The sequence below is a fragment of the Cinclus cinclus genome, chromosome 18 (genome assembly GCF_963662255.1).
Source record: "Cinclus cinclus chromosome 18, bCinCin1.1, whole genome shotgun sequence".
NCBI lineage: Eukaryota > Metazoa > Chordata > Aves > Passeriformes > Cinclidae > Cinclus > Cinclus cinclus.
In genome coordinates this window covers 11236718-11259500 of record NC_085063.1, presented here as the reverse complement: position 1 = coordinate 11259500, position 22783 = coordinate 11236718, and the positions used below count along the sequence as shown (strand labels likewise).

The 22783-nt window shown below is 42.3% G+C and overlaps 1 protein-coding gene across 1 annotated transcript in view; it reads left to right on the top strand.

Moving 5' to 3' along the window:
• CDH4 (cadherin 4) overlaps positions 1-22783 on the top strand; it is a 414578-nt gene that overhangs the window by 230133 nt on the left and 161662 nt on the right. The window contains exon 3 of the mRNA XM_062505318.1: positions 17547-17770. Within this exon, the coding sequence (XP_062361302.1) occupies positions 17547-17770 (224 nt within the window). The remainder of the gene's footprint in view (positions 1-17546; positions 17771-22783) is intronic.

The following is a 22783-nucleotide window of genomic DNA, read 5'->3' as shown; positions in this document are numbered from 1 at the left end:
TCAATAGCCTGGTAATGAGCGAGCTCCGTGCCTCCACCAGAGCTGAGGACATTGCTATGGGTGGGATGGCTTTAACTCAGTATTGTGGGATGATAAACTACCTTTTAATAGAACATTAACATTAATCTAAACAAGATTAGTGGAGCAAAGCATTGCACGAGTGAGCTTGCTCAATTAAAACAGATGGTCTTCCATGCAGAATCCCATTATGTTCCTGAAGCCTCCCTTGCATTCCCACACACTGGGGCGCGAGCTCCCTCCCTGCAGTGGCAGCCAGTGTGGCACATACAGATGTGCTCACCTTTGTGCCACAACGCTCCTTCCATCATCTTTTACTCCAAGAGCTCTTCAGGATTTCATATTTATCAAATCATTCCTGAATTATTAACACGCGATCTTTACATTTTCTTCTAATTACGCGTCTGTCATTAATCTTCTTTTGCCCCGAGCATTTTAGGGAAGGTGGAGAGTGAGAGGATTCAGCAATTAGGATCGGCTGTAAGCATGATTAAGGCTGTCTAAAACCAGGGGAGAAGAAAAAAATCTAAGACTGCAGCAATGCTAATGTGTAGTGTTAGCCAAAATTAATGATCAAACATTGCATCTTAGCATCTTAATATTGTCTCAAGCAAAATGGCTTTACATTTGGAAGTAACACACATTCACAATCTAATCACTGATTTTTCCCCCAGACAAGCTTTTGCTGTTCATTACTAGAAGAAACAGAGTTTCGTTGCTTTAATAATTATTTTTTTTCCAGGGCAGAAGCACAGCAAAATAGTCACATGTATTAGGAGTCCTTAAGCTTTTCAAATTTTTTATTAGAATTCATTGTTTTAAATAAATCTCTTAAGCAGTGATTCATCTCCAGAGCAGACCTTTCAGTTCCAACCGGCTAAATTAAAAGGTGGCATCAACAGGCATGATTTGACCTTGTGTACCCATACCCTGCCTTGCTGCTAAGATAGAAAAGAATGTTTTAGTAATCTAGCTAAAACTAAGCAGAATAAATCACTCAATACTGTGTAGCTTCAGTGTAAAGGCTTGGAGCAAGCAGGATGTAACAATAGAGTTACCTCTTTGTCCTTTGCTTGCCCTAGAGTATTCTTTGTAGACTTGATCATCCTTTGGCCCTCATTTGTCAGATAAACAGAAAAATGGCCTAAATCCCAAACTAATGGAGATAAACCCTGCTTAAGAGGCTGTAGTGTAGTTACATGTGGATCCTCTGGATGTTCATGGTTTAGAGTGGCCCTGAATCAAGCAGGGCTGGGCTGGCTCTGTTCTGTTCTCTGGTTCTATCTGACCAGATAGAATTTCAGAAGGTGAAGGGGCACTTTGCTTGCCAAGTGATGTGGGTCCATAACAAGTATGATTTAGGCCAGCCTGGGACCTTCATCCTTCAGTCTCCCCTTTAAATACTGACTTGAAATCCAGACAGCAGGTAATGCCCAATGGAACCAAGATTTTCAGGACAGTCACAACCAAGCATTGGAATGAGAGGCTGGAGAGGGCACAAGCACTTTCTGTGGAGTGCTGAGTAGTAGGTGAATAAAATTCATTAATCCTGTCTTTAGTTGATTTCCTGCCTCGTCTGAGGTACTTGGGCACTGCTCATTTTGAAGCTTCCTTTCAAATCAAAACCAGAGTGTTTTTTCCTGTGTCCAGAAATAGAGGTGGCTTTTGGAAAGGAACCGAACTGTCACTGAAGGAATGGCTGGCTGTGCTGAGTTTCAGGTGTGAGTTAGTTATTGTGGAAATACTGTCTGGAGAGCCAGTCTGCCCGGTGGAAGTCAACCTGGATTTGGAAAACACCCCCATAGGGTGAACAGAGGCTGTTAATTATTGGTGGGCACTGGAAACTGGTTGATGGATGTGTACACCACTGCTCAGTCACTGTGACTTAAATGTAAATGAAATTTAATGTGAACTTATGTATGATTTGCAACCATTAACTGTGGTCTTAAACCAGTTAATATGCTGGTGTGGTGGGAGTGTTGGCTTTTCATTTGTTGGGTTTCCATGGCTGGCTTTTCCAGGAACGAGAGCCTCAGATGTCTCTAGCCTGTACACCAGCTTTCCAGTAAAGATAAATGAACAGTAAATCACAGGAGAAAGGAGGAGGTGTTTTAGACAGGAAAGTCTGTTCCAGAGGATAAGCTTTCTACCCCAAAAGCTCATAAAGTTTGCGTGATAACGGGCAGCTCATAAGAAAAACCCATTTGGTTCCTGGTAACAGGGGCTTGGTGCAAGTCATCAATCACTGCCAAAAAGCAGCGGTGCCACGCGAGGATGAGGTGTGGGAAGAGAGCAGCAGAGCCATCCCTCACTGATTCCTCCTGCACCAGCTGAGCAGAGCTGGCCAGGATATTGGTCCTTTGCTCCTTAAACATCCAGAAATAACAGGGTAGAGAGCAAATATAATCTCCCTCTCCCCAGGGGCGTGGGTGGCACTGATACCCAAAGGGCTGCCTGAGCACAGGACAGTGTTTTAAACAACACAGCCTCTGCTTTTCGTTCTGAAGCTGCTGCTGGGGTGGATCTTGCCCAGATGGCTGCACTGCTGCCCTGCACCTTTCCATTTCACAGCTTCAGTCCCCTCGTGCTGGAGGAAAGGAGTGCTTTTCAAGCCAGGGAAGCTGCAGGTGGGTGCCAGGCAGGTGTCCTGGCCACGAGCACACAGAGGGAGCATTTCAGCTCTGTACCCATCCCAGACTCCATCCCTGGGCAGTGCTGGGGGCACTGCAGGTTCAGAAAAAATGTTTGCTCATTTTCTGTTTGTTTGTTTTTTTTTTTTTTAATAGGCATTCAGGAAAACATTAAGGTGACAGATACGGGTCAGGATTGGTGTGGCTGGTTGGGGTTCAGTGGAGCTCAATGTCTGTCCCCTCTGCTGTGCAATGACCTGATTGTGACATGGGTTGAGAGTAGCTGGTAAAGTTTTGATGGCATTCTATTTTTTTATGGAGTAGAATGTTGTCATACTGGAGCTGCAGAGGATTCCTTGTGGGTATTTTCTCTTTTCTTTGCTGGCTTTTCTTGTTACTTTTTCTATTTGCTCAATGGTCTGAGTGAGCTATTCATGCTTTTTGCTTTAAAAGTCAGAAATGCCATTAAAACCATATGAATTATGGAGTTAATAATATTTTTTGTTTCTTATTTAATCTTTTCCCAAGTTTTCTGTTGAAAAAATGTAGTAGATGGTTAATTTTAGCAGACTTTGGGGGGTTGAAAGCTGTGGTTTTGATTAGTTCAGCTATAGCACTAGTTCACAGACATGAAATTGCTGCTTGATGTACCAGTTATTGCCACTGCCCACATGGAACAAGAGGGAAATTTAGGACAATTTTGTATTTCCAGGACAGTTTCAGGAAACCTGAGCCAGTCCATCATATAATCTGCTACGGGGTCAATTCACTGGTAATATTGTAGACATTAAAGGCAAAAAAAGAAGAAAAACCTCCCTTGTAGGCTGAGTCAATAATATGGACCATCCCTATAAATGAGTATTTTAATTGGTTTATTGGAGTCTATTCATGCAAGTAAATTTTGTAGAATATCCCACTTTTTATATAAAGGGAATATTTTTTTGTTCTTTGGGTAGTTGCTGGTCATTTTTTTCCTCCTTATCACACTGTAGAAGAGTAATGTGATTACTGAACAACTTGAATTAATTGGAAAAAACTGAGATAAACAAGTGCCCATTCTCCCTCATATTTGCATATTAGCTTAAATTGAGACCTATCCAGAATGAATAATTAAATAGTAAAAATTAAAACTTGTGGTCTGCAGTACAAATGAGTGCATACTTGTTCTGTGCCAAGATGTATTTTAGTATTTAGAATAAACCTGAGGGTGTAATTTCATCACGTTCCTAACGAAGTGTTTACACTGAGCTAGACATCACTGACAGTGGTAGCTGACAGTCCTTACTGAGGCCTGCTCTGGAAAAGAAATGCAAATGTGTGACTGCAAAGTGTTGAAGAGCTGCTCCCTGTGTTGGTAACAGGACACAAGAGCCAGTGCTGTGTCCTCGTGGGGTTGGTGCCAGCTGTGCCCTTCACATCTGCACAGGGATTTTCAGGATCACCCCATTCCAATCCCACTGCCCTGAGCAGAGACACCTCCCAGCTTGCTCAGAAAACCCCATCCAGCCCAGCCCTGATACCTGTGTGGTTCATAAAAGAAGTGGGGATTGAGTTTGGTAGGACTTCCTTTGATACCACTCATCTGTTTAACCTTTAAAACACACCCATCAATCAATAAATAAAAAATAAAATTACAGCCCTCATAATTGACTCTGATCTCTTCAGATGGCCATTTTGTTTTCAGCTTAAATCTCTCACAGCTGAGCTGGTGTGAAAGGGGAGCAGACAGCCCGATGGTGGGCAGTTCTGAGATCACTTCCATGGAATATGGTATTTTTTAATCATGTTTCCCCTAGCAGCCACCTCAGAATGATAAGCAGTGTACATGTCAGTGTGGATTTGGAAGAAGAGAAGGTTTCTGTTTACACGCAAAACTTTTTAATTAAAAAACAGATATGGAGCCAAGATATTTTTTTGCATTCCTGTTACTCTACCTGGAGGGTTTGTTGGTGGTTCAGCAAACCAGTTGTGCTCTGTGCTGACACGGGGCGAGGGAAAATGCAGCTGTTGGCCCTTTGTGCCTTCCAATTTCAACAGTTCAGACATCTGGGCAATCTCTGCTTTTCATCATGTTCCCAAAACTTCCTGTGCCATGAGGACAGGATTCTGCCTAAATGCTTGGAGCTGAGCTGCCCAGTGGTTGTGTTGGGCTGGCAGAGATGAGATCTGCTGGTCCTCCTGGAGGGGACCACTAAAAATTTTCAGAAGCTTCAGTCATTCAATAGAAACATTAGGACATTTCCAGAAATACTTTCCAGCCTTTTTGTAAGTTAGGAAGAAAGGCTGGTTGTGTTTGTCACATTGTTTTTTATTTATTTTTTTTTTTTACACAGTTAGTTTTGATGGGTGATATGGAGGCAGAGAAGTCTGAAGTTTGCAAGTGGTATTTATTTATTTATTTATTGCACTCTACATTGTGGTGGTAGTTGTCTAACCACAGAAATTAAAAAGTCAATTTATTTCTGAATCAACTTATTCCCAGAAAGATCAAGAATTTTATCAGAAAAAAAAAAAAGAAAACACAACAAAGCAACAACAAAACAACAGAAAATTTGACAAAAAAAAAAAAGTCTTGAGTATGAAGGGTTCAAACAATTGCATTCCTGACTGTGTTATTCTTACCCAGAGGAGGAGCAGTGTTTTATTCTTCAGGTGCTGTATAGATCTGTCCCATCTGCTGAGGAAGTGCCACCCCATGGAGGTGCTTTAAAATGGAACCACTGGAACTGGCTCAACACCCCCAAAGAACCCCTGGTGGTAGTGAGGGTGGTGCAGCAATGAGGGATTTTTCCTGTCACCATACTGGTTTGCATTAAGAGCAGCAATCAGTTGTATACTTTTATTGTCTTTAGTTTATTGTTATAAAAACAAACTTCTTAATCTCATACTGTTCATGAAATCAGGTGCAGGCTTGCCTGCTAATCAGTGGTTTCAGTGGTGCTTTTACTTCATCTAAAAATTCATTATAGGGATTTCCTTAATAAAGGCCATATGCATATTTTAAGTATGTTTTTGTGCTATTTTTAGAAAGAGCTTTCAGTTTGTAGTTAATAGCATAGAAAAATATCTAGGTGGATAAAACAAATACAAATATAATAGTTACAAGATCTACTCATAATTAAAACCCAAGGGGAGTGAAGACAAGCAATAAATCAGTGTTTGTATGAACCAGATGTTGTCTATTTTGGGCAGTGGTGGAACTCCATGTGGCCCTCAGAGGTGAGGCTGAGACTTTGTGGACAGTAAAATATGCTTTTCTAGCAGCAGCTGTTTGCCTCTGTGTGGTGTGCCAGAACTCAGACACTTCTGTCATTTGCTGCTCTCCAGCCCAAAGGTGGGCTCAGTTCTGCTGCCTGCAGTTGGATAGTTTATGGAGTTGGGGTGTTTAAGAAGTTTTAAAATGGAGAAAGAAAGAGTTTTTAAGAGCAGACAACAGGATGCTGCTGAAGAATCACATCCTGCATCAAAGCAGCATACGTGTTGAAAGCATTTTGCAAAACCAAGTAGGTTTTAAAAGCAAAATGAAAAAAATAAAAAAATCTGATATATCCACGCTGATGCTATCTGCTCTCAGGAGCAATTTGATCATAACCCTCTTTATATCCATCTCTTCCGCTGCTGAAGTTCCCTGCCTTAAAATGAATTTGTTCTGAGACTACTCACTGGGGGAATCTAAAGCAGCCTTCGCTATCAGTGACACGTGTTTAATGACATTTTACTGCTTGTCTTACCCAGCACGTCTGAGGAATCCTGCTGCTAATTGTTGTATTATTATTATTATTATTGTTACTGTTATTTTTCTTCTTGTTACTTGCTGCCCCTGCAGCCCTGGGGGAATAAGTGGCACTGGCTCTGCTGGGGCTGGAGCTGGGCTTGTACTGGGTGCATGGGGGACTCATCCCTCCCACATCAGCTCCCAGCTCTCACCATTCCCTTTCAAAATCTGGGAGGATGCAAGGCAAGGTGGGCTCAGCCCGACCGCTGGCTCCGCGCACGGGCTGCTGCCCATAGGTGCTAAAATGCAAATTTTAGTGCAGCAAGACAATATTTTCCTTTTGGATTCTGGGTTTTGTGTGCTTTTGGAAAGCATTTGGCAGCCAAAGCAAGTATGTTTACAAAAAGAGCAGAACTGGTAAAGTTCAGGTTCGTGTTTGGATTCAGCCCCAGCAAACTGAAGCTGAAGCTGTGCCAGACGTTTGAAGCTGCCAGACGACAGTTCATCTCAAACAGAAAGCTGAAGAGGGGGAAAGAAATTTGTCAAATGTATTCCATGTGGAATTTCAGGCAATTTAATTTGATTCACTACACTCTGAAATGTCTTGGACTTCCCTATTGTTTCTTTACTTTAACACTGAATTTGATACCTTCTGGGATCTTCGGTGCTTTGTGCTGCATTTGTCACGTTCTCTAATTTATGGGCTTCAGTCTCTCTCGGTTTTAATTGAAGGGACTGAACCCTTGCAAAAGCGCTCCATGGAATTGAAGGTTGCTAGTTTAATCTTGAAGTTGTTCTTCAGGCGAGGGGACAACTTTCTTTTGAACACCACTCATAGTAAGAAGGGCCAGAGAGGATGAATGTAGAAGAGGAAAGGGAAAGTTTCAGCAAACCTCATTCCTGTGTCTCCATCGGTGGCAGCAGCAGCACCAAGCTCTGTGGCCGTGGGGATGCTGTGGTCAGGGCATGTTCCAGGGTGGCTGCGGAGGCCAGGATGTTCTGTTTGGGTCAGTGATGACCACCACCAGACTGCCTGGAGCTGTGTTTTATTGTGGTTTTGATTTTCCAGTTAATTTCCTGCTCTGTGGGTGGATTTCCTGTGGAGTGAGTGGGCACTGGAGTCCAGCCCCAGGGCAGGATCCTCTGGCTCTCTGGCAGCTCTGACACTGGCCAGGATTTGTTACCCCACAAGTGTAGTTTGGCCATCGAGGCCACTTGTTCTCATCCTGCTCCCTCTGATCAAGTGCCAGAAACAGAACCCAGAGCTTCCATCTGTAAATAAAACTCGCTGAATTTGTCCAAATGTCAAAGCACTTGAGCCCACCAGGAACCAAACAGTGTTTTATTCTACACAATATTAATTTTTCTTGAAACCTGCAGACTTGTGTAGGTTGTAGCTGAAGGTAAAGGACTGCTGCTGCTTTTTGTGCAGGCAGAAGAGCAGAGGTGCACAGCAGCTGCAAGTTAAATATAGCTACCCTGCCTTGACTCTTCCAGATAACAAAGTCTTCCATTTCTAATATTCTTGCCTGAAACATCTATTCATTTACTGCATTGGGATCTGACTCCCTGGATCAGCGTGAGTTCACACTTGAGCCAGGCTGAGGAAGATGAGAACACTCAACCCCAAAGTTGTCAGTGTTTACACACAAGTCAAGTCTATAAGGAGTTCAGTGTCTACTGGTGTGTCTGATTTTTTTTCCCCCTGACATGTGCAGCCTCTGTTTCTAGGTGTTGAGAGTTTGTTTGTTTGAAGAGTGTGAGGAGAGAGAAGCCTGAGGCTGTCTGACACAGCTGCAGTTGGAGCATCTCTTTCAACTTCTTTTCCTAGGCTGCAAATGGCCTCTGCTCACTCTTTTTTTTCCTCACTAAAAATCTTCCTGCAGCTCCCAATGTCTTCCTAATACACTTTTGGCAAGTTGAAAGAGATCTGTGGCAGAGAGGAGAACCCCCCAAGGGCATCAGGTCGCTGTCAGTGGGGCAGGTGGGGGCTGGCAGGGGTAGCTGTGGCTGTGCAGGAGCTGTGTGTCCTTGCCCAATTCCCACCACTGCTCCCAGTGTCGGGATATTCCTGTACCAGCAAGGCTGGGCTGTCTGCTCTGCCCAGGAGGGCTCCAAGCCTCACGTGGGGATTGTCTCCAACACAGTCCCAGCCTCCCAATAGCTCCTTCCAGGGATGCTCCTGCCCACAGGTGGGATGGGTGAGCACCTGTTACAACCTGGAGATTGCCCTGCTGTTACACAGACTTCACCCTTTATAGTTACCACACCAAGCTTCCATAAAACTTGCAGTTCTTCCTCAAGAAATGCATAGTGATGTTTAAAGTCTTTTCCCACATAGGTAGTTTGACACACATGAGAGTGTTGTGGAGATCATTAGTGCTAAGAGTAAAACCTCTAAATAAAGTGCTCTGGGATTTATGCACTCTGTGCTGGTAATAATAATTAGAACATATCCTACTGCAGGTAACTCCCACAACTTGCACTTTATTCTGAAGCTGGGAAACTCATTGATTAATCCATGGGGTCAATCAGTCCATCTTGTTTGGAGAGTTAATCTCTGGTGTGCACCAGGACCAGGAGTGAGACAGGTTTATTTACTGCTGCTTAATCAGAGAACCCAAACTCTCCTGTAGAGTGGTGAGAGGTTTGTTTCTACTTAGCCTTTAATTGCAAAATGATCTCATTAGTGCTGTAGTGAATCTCAGTACTATCCTACAGATGCATGGAATTAAAGAGCAAAGAACAAAAATGGTTGTCTCTAAAAACTCAGCATCTGCCTCAAAGGGTGATGCAGTTGGTATTGGCAGGATTACCCAACCCAGGGCTCTCTTTATTAGCCTTTTAATCTGGAGCTGGAACATCAGCTGCACATCCCAGTGGCTTTCTGTCTGCATTGGTGTTAAAAGCAGAGGACTGTCATGCTGAAAGTGCTAGGAAAGGTTGTTATCCAAAGATAAAGATGCTGAGAACAAGATGGAAACCAACAGCAGGGTCACTGTGGTGTTTACCAAAGAAGAGGGCAATCTTCCAAGTTATCCCAGCAGAGAACTTCAGACCTCACAAGTGTCCTTACCTCTGTCATCAGGGCCTGGCTCATGTATTAATTAACCACTCCTGGGATGCCTCAGTAAGGCTGAGGGAGAATGAGTAGATCTCAAATGGGCAGTGAAATCCCAAATAAAGCAATCCTTGTCAAAGCAGGTGCTGGAAACCCAGAGGTGAGGTTGCATACTCACACTAAAGCCCTGAGCATGAAAAGGTGGAAAGCAATGAGAAAGGTCCTTAACATGAGCATCAATAGATGCAGGTTCATGTTTCTGTGCTGAAGAAAATGCTTTAATGTGAGTCCACATCCTGCAAATCCAATTCAAACTCTCTGCCCTTTGAAATCTGGTAGTATCTCCGTGCCTTTTTGGCAGGAATCTGCTGGATTTAATGTAGAAAATCAGGGATAAAAAGACTCCTCTTAAACCAATGCTAAATACCAGGAAGAGAATAGAAGGGAATATTCCCTTTACTGGTTGTTTCTAATCAGATAAAAATAAGTGGCAGTGTAGGAAGAATCCCTCTACTGACTGCCAGAACATGTCGATTTATCAAATTTTTCCACCGTTGCTCTTCTTTTGAGCTCACCTCGGAGCTGACAATGTATGTTTTAGAGTGCAGCAAGGTAGATTGATTGATCCTAAATAGAAAAGCCTTTGGGGTCTTGAGCTGATGTTTTAGTTTCAGAAAAAAAACTGAGTAAAGCATGTTAATGTAGAGAAAGGAGCTGGGCTTAATTGGACCAACTCCTGGCTTGCTGAAAATTAATGGCTGGCTGGCTGTTGCCAGAGTGATTCATCTTTTCTATCATGTTCTATAGTCCTTCTCTCCAGGGGTCTGTACTCCCCTCCAATTCTAAACCAAAAGTGAAATATACTTCTTCATTTTTTTCTTCCTCAAAAACATGTATTTTAGTTGAATTGGCTCCCAGTAAATGAAAAATGGCACAGGTGAGAATATGAAGGAGGCACTCAGTGTCTGGGATTTAGATTTTTGTTTTGTTTGAATGGGATTTAGACTTTTTTTTAGCATACCCTTAACTCCTTGTTGCTACTGGCTGACTGCACGCGTGCCAGGGTGACTTTTTAAAGGATCCAAATTTGTCTGTTGAAATGTATTACTCCTTTTCTTTTTTTCTGGCCATGGAAACAGAAATTCTGTGTAAGCAAGAGCTGATAAAAGTGAATATAAAACTGGAAAAGGTGTTTAAAGCATTTAGGAGTCCCTGGAAATGAAAAGATGACTTTTCCATGTAGTTCCATCAAGCCCACAGAAGTGTTTTATATTTTTAGAATAAATAACTTGTGCATGAAAAGGCCTTGCCATTTTTCCCATAAAACCTACAGTCCTGGCTTTATGGAAGCAAAACAGCTGCAGATGAACATGAGGTAGTGAGGAATTCAGTGGTGTGTGTCTAAAACCCACATGGATAATCTGATCATGGAGAGGGTTGAACTTTGGAATTTAAAGAGGGCAAACTCAAAATATGCCTTTAAACATAAAATACTTCTGTGTCCCCTTTGAGATCTGTGTAAGCTTCTGCTGGAGACAAATTGCTGCTCATTTGCTGATTCCAAGGTGTCACCAGTTGAGTGGCACATGGAGTCATTTCCAACGAGCAAGTAATAGGTTGGAAATGCCATGAGTGTTGTATTATTGCATATTCTGAATAGGAGGATTCGCTGTAACTGAAGATTACAAGAAGATAAATAAAGAAAGATTTTGTTTAACATAATTACATATGGTAAATTGTTATGGTAATTTACTATTATTCCAGTAAGGCAAATATTAGCAGTCATAGCTCTGAGATCATAAATAATGCGCTGGAAAATTGGATGCAATGTTTCACATTGACCAGAGATTTGGGAAATGGGTAGAATTGCAGAGGATTTCTGTGTCATTAATTGCAAGAAAATAACATTAACAACATGCTAAATCATGCTAAATGTTTTCAGCAGATGATAGACTGTGGGATAGTTCATTAATTCTCCAAACTCATTCATTATATTTGTTTTTTACTCCAAGAACATGTAATGAATAATCAATGCTTTGTGACGCTGAGAGTGTGAGCATGCACATTTTTATATACATTCCTATACCAACCAACATCCATCCATTTATTTCCTTCAGTTTTTTGTATCAAAGCATTTTTTTAAACTGTATACTCTTAAATCAATCACTAGGGATGTGGTTATTAGTCTTTGAAGCAGCTGTTTGAATTGCTGTTTTTACCTTTTACCGGAAGACTTTGGTTCTCCCACGGTGCTATAAATATTAAATAAAGACACTAAGAGTTTATTAGTGTGATATCCTTTATGGGGACATGGTGGAAAATGTAGCCTATAAAATTAGTAATGAGAGGATGAAAATTACACATTGTCTCCATCAGGTTTTACAGCCATCATTTTTTCCTATTTATGTGTTGTTTTTCTTGTAGAGAAGGAGAAGGGCTCTGAGCATTTAATGAACTGCAGGAAGCAAATCTGGCTGTGTATTGTATGATAGTGTGGGATTTACTGTAAGCAGGAGTGGGATAGACACTGGAGTCCAGGCTTAGATGTAGCATTGTGTGTAAGTGTGATGGCTCAAGTCGGTTTTAATTTCCACAAAACACTGAAGCAACATCTCTTGAGTTGTTCCAGAGTGGTCAAAATGCCTGTGGTACCTGGATACATCCATCCTTTTAATACAAAGAAACAAAACAGGAAAGATAGAACAAGAGGGAACAGCCTCAAGCTGCACCAGAGGAGGGTTAAGTTAGATATGAGAGAAAAATTCTTCATTGAAAGGGCTGTCAAGCAGTAGGACAGGCTGCCCAGGGAAGTGATGGAATCACCATCCCTGGAGGTGCTCAAATAACATGCAGATGTGGCACTTGGGGACATGGTTTAGGGGATAGACCTGACAGGGTTGGGTTAGGGGTTGGATTCTGTGACCTTAGAGGTCTGTTCCAGCCTTCCTGACTCTATAATTCTATTAAAATCCTCTTGCTTCCATTTCAGAATTTGCTTTTTGTAGACAAGATGTTTCGGTCACAGAATAATTCCACCATGTATTTACACGTGCTCATGGGACTCCATTTCACACAATTGAAATCATTTACGTGACATCCCCTGAATTTTTCACCCTGCACTAATTTGGAAATGCCCAGTAGTTAGTAGTGAGAAGGATCTGCCTCTGTTTGCATTTTGAAAGTCCATCTTTCTAATTTTTCTGTCTTCTTCACTTGCATCTGGGTGATGGAGGCAGTTTCCTGGCTGTTTAAATTCCAGGACTCAGATCCCAGCTTTGCTCCAGGTTTCCAGTGTGGCCATGGGGAATTCACTCAGCTGCAGCTGGTTCCCACTGCTATAAAACAGTTTTCCCACAGAATCACAGAGGGATTGCATGAATGTAAAGAAGGATGCCTCCAAAATGTGGCCATGTAAAATTTTATACTGCATACTTACTTTGCCAAATAAATGCAGCTTCCCAACAAGGCACAGCACGCTCTGCTTCACATTAGCACTTAATGGAGAAATCACTTTGTGAGGCTGTAGTGTGCCCGTGCATTTTTGTGGTTAATGGAATGGTTTCATGTCTGTTCTTAGGCAACAGAAGCCTCTCCACACAGGACATGTGTGGGATTTTTTACATTTCTGGTGTGTTGACACGCAGGGGATGCTGGCCAGGCCAGAACCCCCTGCAGAAGCTGGAGGAGATGGATGAGTGCAGACATTTGGGAGCATTGGGCCAGAAGTGCCAGGGCAGGAATTCAAGTGATTTGCTCATAATTACACAGGAGGGACATTTCCGTGCATGCTGAGGACTCTGCAGGTTACCCAGACATCTGAAGTTCCCAAAGGTTGCAGTTAAGCCATGCTCACCTTAATGATGTTCACAGAAGGGGTGTAAGGGGTGGATTTGGCAGCTTAGATTTATCCCAGTGCACGGGGTCTAAGGGAGCTGGTCAAGAGACACAACTTGAAAAGCACATGGATCCTGCTGGAAATAGTGCTGTGTGTTTGCTGCTTTAAAGTTCATCAGGAAAGAAACATCTTTTGCAGAGATAATGCTCAAAACCATGGTAAAAAACAGAGTCCTGAAGGGACCCATATCCTGAACTGTGGGATGATGTCCTGCCAGGGGGTTTATCCTAATAAACGAGTATTATCCCTCCTGCTCTTCCAGCCCTATGCTGCTTGCCAGAGGGGGCACTTTTTAATGGACTAGGAGAAGTCAAAGGAAAATCCAGAAGGATAAGGCTAAAAGCGAATTCTTTAGTTTATACCATTTATAGTCCTATTAAATTCAGTATTTCTCTCAGACATTTGGGGGGCAAGAAGTTCAGTGTATTCGTACATCTTTCAAGATCCTTGATCATTTGACTCTGTCCAGCCAGCTTAACAAGCTAAATAATAAAAGGGAACAATGCAAAACTTGTTGAATTTTTTTTTCACCCTGTGTCTTTTTTGAAGTAAAATACCATTTTTTTTCCTCAAATGCCCAGCAGTTTGCTGCAGACTCCTGCAGCTTCTCTGCCCATCGCTCAGTACCTGTTTCAGCTTATCAAATTGTTGTACTTCCTCCTTTCATAGAGAAGCAATTAAAAATGATGAGGGTAAAGGGTTAAACCTAAAAGCTTGCTAATGAGGGTGCCTTCTTGGTTTTCCTTTCATCAGGCATTAGATGCTGTTTTCAAGCATAAGCTTTCGATAAGCTTCGCTGAACATTTTTCCAGCGTATTTTTTTAAAAGTTGGGGCTTTTTTTGCCATCCTGTAAAAATGATAGATGTGTGACTCTGCTGTTTATCCAAAATCCTAATTACTGATGCTGCAGCTTTTGAATGTTAAATTCATGCAGTGTTCTTTAGGCTTCATAGTGGTCAAAGAAAGATTCATTTGTGTCCACAGAGAGTTCTGAGTCTACTAAACACAGCCAATGTTTGTTTATTTATTTATTGCATTATTTGAAAGTCAAGAGTTGCATCAACTGCAAATTACGTAGACTTAGACATTTCTAAAGGAGAAAAAGGGAGGGAAAAAAGCTAAAGTTGTCTGACATTGAATGAAATTTTAATTTCTGTCTCCACAAGAGCGAAGAGTAGGAGTGAGAGGTAGAATTTGAAAATGCGGATGAGATTTCCTTTTCTTGAGCTATGCTGTTTATTATAGAACAATAACTTGATGCTTTTTACCTGAGCCTATATGCATATATTTAGGAAAAGTATTTTATATATAAATATATCTAAATTAGATTTATAGATAATGTGGATCTTTGTGTGTGTATATATATATATATAAGAAGTTCAGCTCAGTAGCCTTGTAACATCCCAAGGATTCATTTTCAAAGGGCAGCAAAGAGGATGATTTGGGATTTCTAATGACAGAATCATTTGTGTTAGAAAACACCTCCAAGGTCATTGGGTCTGCCTGTCCACCCAGCACTGCCAAGCCCAGCACTGAGCTGTGATGAAGTGGGAGCAGCTCAGCTCTCCTGCATTTCCAGAGTGTTCCCTGTGCTGTGTCTGAGCAGTGCCAAGAGCCAGAGCAGCTCCTGAGCCTGACAGAGCCCAGCAAGGTCATCCATGGGAATCTCTGACATCTCCTGCAGAGCTGCCCAGGTGAGCCAGGGTCCCTTGCTGCTGTGCAGAGGGACTGAAAGCTCTGCAGTCTTTGTGTCCTTGAAGCCTTCCTTGCAGTTCCTGAAGGTTCTTAGGAGAGGAGCTGGCTGTGCTAATCCCTTGCTGGGCATTCACCTACCTGTGCTACCTGAGAGGAGCAATGTGGGACAGAGACGGCGCCTGCTTAAAAAGAAAAAGGGAAAAAAAATCAGACTATTTCTCTCAGGATTTTCTCCGTCTCTAGTAAAGTTTGTTTTAAACTGATGGAAGTAATTAGCAAGTCACAGAGGGACTTTTTCTATGAGGTAGCCATTTTTAGATAATGGAGCATAAAAGTCGACACAGTGACATATGACACCAGAGCAGCATCTTGGAGCATGGTCTTAAGCAGATGTTTAAGTACTTTGAATACTGAAATCACTACGTATACATATAGAAAGAGTTTGGTTTTTTTCTCTCTCTCTCAGACTATAGGACTTTCTCTTAATCTCAATAAAACCAAAGCTCTGAAATGTCTTTTAATGTGCCGTCATTATCACTTCTTTCTGTCCTCTTTAAATGTCTTTCAGTGTGTGATACTTGGGGAGTAGGGATGGAACTTGAGTTTTGACCATTACACAGCAGAGGGGTGCAGCAATACAGCAGCTGATGTGCCAAGTTTCTAACAGTGGCCATGGTGTTAAGCTGAAAATAAATAACATTTAGAAGTGAAGATGCACTTGATCACACATATTTATTGTAGCTGTGAATGCAGGGGAGATCTGCAGAAATTCCAGAGAGATGAAGGCAATCTCCCAGCAGGGTGGTCCCAGAGGTCCAGGGTATGTCCCCTTACAGGTCTCTGAGGTTGTCCCAGTTCTTGTAGGTGCCAACAAACCGTGTGTGTGCTTCCCCTCTTCCAGGGCTTTCAGGTGGTTTTTATGTACTAGATAACTTTATCCATCTTATTTTTTAAAAATCAATGTGTGACTTTCGCTGCTTGTGCCCAGCAGTTGCTGCAGCATTTGGTAGCACTTCCCACCACACACATAAAAATGTACCGATGTGGTCTAAATGAATGCACAGCACAGAAAGCCTCTGTAGATGTACAGCTACAACATGATCGCAGCACCCCAGTTATTGAGGGCTGCAGTCTGGGGAAGGACGGGAAGGATTTTCCCCTCCTCTGCCACAGTCTGCTCCTCATTTCTCCCTACTTTGATGCAGCCAGGGGCTTTGACAGCCAGATGGGTTGAGCCATTCCCTGGCTGCTTTTTCTTTCACCTGTGCCATGGTTTGTTTTTGTTTTTTTGTTTTTCTTTTTTTAATTTAAATCCATATTAGTCCTTGCTTCAGCTCAGAGCAGTGCTGCAGAGCTGTGGTTGGTACAGGGGGAAGCTGCTCTCACCCGGAGTGCCCTGCATCCCTTCTCCCACCACAGCCAGTCTGGGTCGGATCCATCTGATCCCTTCTTCTGCAGGAATTCAGTGCCTGCTGAAGCCACCAGAGCTGGCCCAGCAGGTTCTCCTCATCTCCAGGCAGGCTGGAGCATCTCAGCGTGAGAACCCACCTAACGATCCGAGCTGGAGCGCTGCGCATCCATTCTCACTCACTTGAGATGTTTTTATGGGTACAATATGTTTTCCTTCACCACATGTGTGTTCCGCCCCGTGGATTACTCAAATGGCACAAAGTGTTTTGTTTCCTGTGTTATTAGCTGCAGGTTCAATTTCTATCAGATTTGTCAATTCTGTCATATAATAGAGCTGGGGATTTTTTTCTGGTCTAATGTATGTGACATGTTTCATAATGCCAATAAAAATAGTTTTCAAACTAGACTGGTGAAAGACTTTGACCAAAAAAAGGTGAAAATAGAAATATCAGCGACTGGGGAGCTTTGATCTGACAAAGTAGGCTTTCAAATGACACGTTGTGGTTTATGAAGCACAGTTTTACAGTTCCTTTTTGCAGTAGCTGTAATATGTGAGGAGTTGGCCAAGATGGGAATGCAGCTCAGAATGTGGGGGTCCAACAGCAGATGTGTGCTCCAAAGTGGTTTCAACTTTTATTTCTGTGTTTAATTCCTTTTTGTTGTTTTTATATTTCTGATAATGAAATTGTTATGGGCTTTTGAATTTCAGTTAAGAATGTGCAAGTAAGCTATCTGGTAAGTAGGTTATTGAAGGGTTAGGGAAATGGAGAACATTTCCTGAAAAAAATACCCACAACGTGGGTAATAGACTCCAGTTGAATTTAAAAGATAATGGTGACAAGGGAGAAATCCACTTGTAGAAATGGGGAACAGATGTGTTTGAGATCTAATGAAACTGTATCAAATACTTTAAAAATGGCTTATAACTTCTTCCCTGGGGAACAGAGATAAAGCACAAGAGCACTCCTGAAAGGTCGAAGAAACAGTTAAATCATTTCCTTGATGGTTATTAGAGATATAGAAGACATCAGTGAAAATTAAATGTCTGAAACTTGTATTTGATTGCTTTCCTTATCACGCCAATCTCACACATTTCTCCCATCTCTTCCTCTCTGTTCTAGTAAAATTTAATAACTGTGCCGGTAACAAGGGCGTGCGGTACGAAACCAACAGCCTGGACTTCAAGGTGAGGGCAGACGGGACCCTGTATGCTGCCCACCACCTGCAGGTGCCCTCCAAGCAGCTGATCCTGGTGGTGACTGCCTGGGACCCCCAGACCCTGGCCAGATGGGAGGCCATGGTCAGGTTCCTGGTGGCAGACAAGTCCCAGCACAACGGGCACAAGGTAAGAGTTTTTTCAAAGCTCTTTTTCCTGCTTTGTTCTTTGCCCCAAAGTGTTTGCTTTGCGTGGTCTGTGCTTAAGGAGGTGTTCATGATGCCACGAGCAGCATCAAATGATCCTTGAGCTTCTCTGGCAAAAAATTATTTAAGGTCTCCAGTGAGGGAAGTGTTCTCTAAGTTCATACCTCTGTATTTTTAAGTGATCACTTGTCTTTGTCGTGCACTGCAGGTCATGTACAGCATGTTTGCACCTCACTGCTGATAATCTCTCCAAGTCAAACCAACAGATGAAGGGTGAAGAGTCAAAGTCTTCTTGATAGTTTTAAGTTCAGATTTCTTTTGTGGAGTCGCACACTGGCAGCTCTGCCCTGCTCCTCATCTCCCCGGATTCCAGAGTTACTCTTGCGAGCAATCTGCACGGCCCTGCAGCTTCCAGAGCAGAGATTTGGGCTCGTTCCTTGCCTTGCAAGACCAGGGAGCATTGCTGCCTCCTGATAAGGGCCATGTGCTCAGCACGGGGCGGGCAGCGCGGTGCCAAACGTCCCCTCTGCTCAGCGCCAGCATCCTCCTCACCCACCCCGACAGGCAGCAGCCAGAGCCAGCCTTTCAGCAAGGAGGGCACAGATGGTTTCTTTCTGCTTTAGTTCCAGACACACAGCTGGAAAGCAGGAGGGCTCTTGTCCCTGCCCAGCAGTCTGAGAGCAGTGTTCCTTCAGTGAAATGTGGTACTGGGCTGCACAGGGCCACTGCAACTGGAGGCTGCTCCATGAAAACACATTTCTTCTGCTCAGCCCCTGGAGTAGCTGTCGCTTTCCCACCTCTTCCATATCATTTTTGGCAGCAGCATTTCACCTTTTTATTTTCAGTGCTAGTCTGGCTGAAGATCCTTTACTACACAGAGTAAATACAGTTATCTTCTCTGGTTCTGGCTCAAACAACGCAATGCTGGGCTGGTTGGGTGGTGAAATTTGGGCAGGATTTGTCAGGAAATTGTTTCTGGTAAGTAAGGCTGAAGGTTTGAGTCCTGGGAGCAGCCGTGGCCCCTTCAGGGACAGGTGGGGTCTCTTGGCCGTGGCTGTAATTTGGATTAGTACACCACAGTAATGTCCAAACAGCAAGCCTGGCCTCTGCCATCATCCTTCCTGTAGTGCTTGGACAGGGAGTGCAGAAAGGAGACACTTTCTGTGTCAAGTTGTTAGAATTCCAACATATAACTCTGTGCCATTTGGGAGAATTTTTGCCACGTGTGAGACAAAAAGGAAGAGACTTGGACAGACTTAAATCTCTCACTTGCCCAGTGGGCTGACCCCTAAGGTTTTGCAGGGCTTGGAGTCACATGAATACACTTCTGCTGCTGTTCAGTAAAGCTTGGGCTTGTGCAAGATGTAATTAAGCCCCGTTTGGTATTGTCAACTCTATTTGCCATTTCTAACCAAAGAAATACTGCTTCCTTCTAAAAGTAATTAAATATTGAAGGAACAAAGTAAGATGTCTTATATACTGCTTTAAACTTCTTCTCAGTGTAGCAGAAAAAAAACCTGAATAAGCACACATTTCTGTTTTAGTGGAATATTTGGTTGTAAATTCATCTAATGTTAATGTAATCTGAACTCTGGTTGAAAACAGAGAGAGCTAAGCTTCTTAAAATTCATATCCCTCCTTTCTAAAAGCCTTGTTAGTGTGTAGTTTGAGGCTGGAAAAATACAGAAAACAAGACTAATGACAAGGTCATAAGCAGTTTTATTGTGGGTCCCTATATCAGGCATCTGACTTGTGTTTTATTTAAATGCTTGTGGTTTTTGCAAGCAAAATAATCCTTTGTTTACTAAAGAAATAAATATGATTATGAGATTATTTTTAAAAATAATAGTGTTTGTACTGAAAAAAGAACCCCAAACCTTACAATATCCAGTTCAATATGTTTCAGGCCATGACCCTTATATGTTTTGTGCTTTTACTAGAGGCGGATTTCACATTTGGTTTTGTGCAGAATAATACAACTCAAGCAGAACTATATTTTTTTAAAAGACATTTCAGGCTGCTTTGTTACACTCAGGATGTAAAGATAGCAAAAGTGGGAGAGAAAGGAGAGGTGACCTGGGAGAGGGAGGGATACCAGTTTTCTTCTGGTGCATCCATTTTATTTCCATTTTACTTTGTACATTTGTGACTGCTTTTGCAAAAATTCTGAACAGTTCCCAGACATTATAAATAATGGGCATGAAATTTGGTTACTGCACCTGCTGATCACTGATCACCTACAGCACAGACAAGTCCTTCTACCTTGTTCCTCCTCAGCTCCATGAGCAATGGCTCTCAGTGAGGGCAGCCCCTTGTGACAGGGGGCTTGGTGCCCCTCAGAACCCCTTCTGAAAGGATAAATCAGAATTTAGTCTGTGATTATCCAGGGATTAAAACTGCATCAAACCAAGCCCTCCTAGAATGGCCATTATTAGATACTCGGTTTATTGTGGAGGTTATAATACAGAATAAATATTATAGGAGAAATCAATTTTTAGGATACTAGCTGAGATTTTGGGGGGGGCCAGGCGTGAGCCTGCCTGCACAGTGGGGACAGTGGGCTGCTCTCCAGGTGAGCACAGAGGATTAATCCTTCAATAAATGATCCTTTGGGTCTGTGATCCTTTCTTGTCAGGGAATGTGTGACTGAAAATCTGTGTAACAGGCTGAGAGTGCTTTGGTGCTGGCCAAGGGCTTCCAAGGCAGCAGAGCATTTCTTGTTGGGACAGTTCTCCCCTTGCGTGCTTTCACTGCAAAATCAGAAGGTTTGGGGTCCATACCTGTGCCCCAGATCCCCCAGCTGAGCCTTGCTCTTGCAGCCTGACATTTTAGTGGGGAGGGACCCAACACAGTGACAGTTTCCCCTCTTTCACAGTGTTGGCCTTATAAATGTGCTGATTGCTTTGGATGGCTGAATAACCTGCCAGTTTTCAGTGAAAACCACTGTAATGAAAGAGTTCTAACTGCTACATTAAAGTGTCATGCTAGTAGGGTGAAATGATAGAAAAGAAGGCAAATGCTTTAAAAATGTATTTCATGACACATGAAGCATACATTTCCTCTCCCCCCTAGAAAACACTTGAATGCAAACCTTTTTTTTTTTTCTGGTTAATACAAGTGATGTTAGTAACTCAAGGAACTTTTTTGTTCAGTCTTGCAGGAAACCTGATAGCAGTTCAATTAGAAAATGCAAATGAGGTCACACATTTCCCACAAGAGTACTGAATTACCCCAGAGGAAACTGAGTGATATTCCAGCATAACAATAAATACTTCAGATAAAGTTTCTTATACTGTTCTTGTCTGGCTGCCTGTTGTTCCAATTGAAAGTATCAATTGGGGCTCTGGGTGTAGTTTGGGAAGAGGGAAAAAAAATAGAAGAAAATAAAGGAGAAAAGGAAAGAGAAAAGATGCTATTTTATGAAATAATATAAAATCTTTGTGGCATGTGTCAGCATTTGTGAGAGATGAACTTGAGTGGGATAATGCTCCAGGAGAAAACGAAGTAAAGCTGGGCTTTACTTATCTGGAATTAGCAGTGTAATGTCTTCTTTTCTAAGAGTGCATGCTATTATTTTGAAAAATTGGATATTGATTCAACCAAAAGTCTAAAAATGAAGATTATATTTGTAGACAGTGACATTGCTGAGGACTGCAATCTTCAGAGTGTCCTTTTTTTTTTTTTTTTTCACTTAACAGAAACTCAAACCTGCCCAATTACCAGTAGAAATAATGTACCATTTGTCCTTCACACCCCACGCCTGCCTTCTGTGCCCATCAGTCCAAGCTCATCCTCATCATTCTTTGAAAATCAGCTTCCTCCACCTCCTGTGTTGGCTCATCCCATCTGAAGTTCTTATTTATATTGATTGTTTTCTTTAATTTCCAGTCCTTTCACGTGTCTAAGGCACATGTGGCAAATTTTCTTCTGCATTTATTTAGCTGTCTTATTATTCTGTAGTTCTCACCTCACAGGTTAAAATCCAGATTGTAGAAATACAGCATAGAAAGGAATTCACAGCAAAGAACTTAGAGGTACGGGATATATTCAGGACATGTAAGATGTCAGTCATCTACTGCCAGTGACTTAGTCTGGAAAAAACAAATACTGTTTTCTTTGAACCATGTTTATGTTAACCAGGGTTTCTCATTGGTTGAGTTTTTCAAATTCTGAGCGTGGAAGTATGTAAATTTTTGTAATGTTAAGCCACTGGGAATTGCACAATTAAATTTGGAAATATATAAGATCTGCAGCTAGTGCTTAAATCATTGAGAACTGCTGTCCAAAATCAATTCTTGCTTAAGCCCAGCTTGTGTTTTATTATGTCTCATCTTATTTTGGGCTGCTTTCATAACCCAGTTATGAGTCCACAGCCATACAATGTGAATGTGAAAAGCTGATTCTTACAGACAGGTTTTTTATTATTATTATTATTATTATTATTTAAAGCCTTTAAATAATCATCTGTGGTATTTTACCTGGCTGAGGTTTTAAATTCCAAGTGCAGCCTTTTCTTGCAGATCACAAGCACAAAGGTCTGTGGGCAAGGAAGGGCTTATTCAGCACTGCTCTCTTTCAGGACCTGGGTTATTGTGCAGCCAGGATGCTCTGCACGAGGCTGGGGAGCCCTCCCTTGAGGCAGGAAAATCAGAGTTTAAGTGGGATCTGTGCTTTCAGTGACTCTGGTCTCCCTGATACTCTTGAGCAGGTGCACCTGGAGCAAATGAGAAAAAAAACGTGTTCACTTTCTTTATCCCTTCTTTTCCCTGCACTGGGGTGAAATGTTACCTGTGGCATCAGGGTGATGGAAGTTTGCCCCATCAAACTGCTTTATCACTAGAGAAGGGCTATAAAAATGAGGTTTTAGTTGTCATCCTGCCTTTTTCTGACGATAGTGGTGCATATTTTAAGTGCTGGGTTATTACACTGGCACTCTCCTCTTGTGCTCCCTGTTCTGGGTGATCCAAGGCAGTAACTAAATCCAGCAAAATGGCAG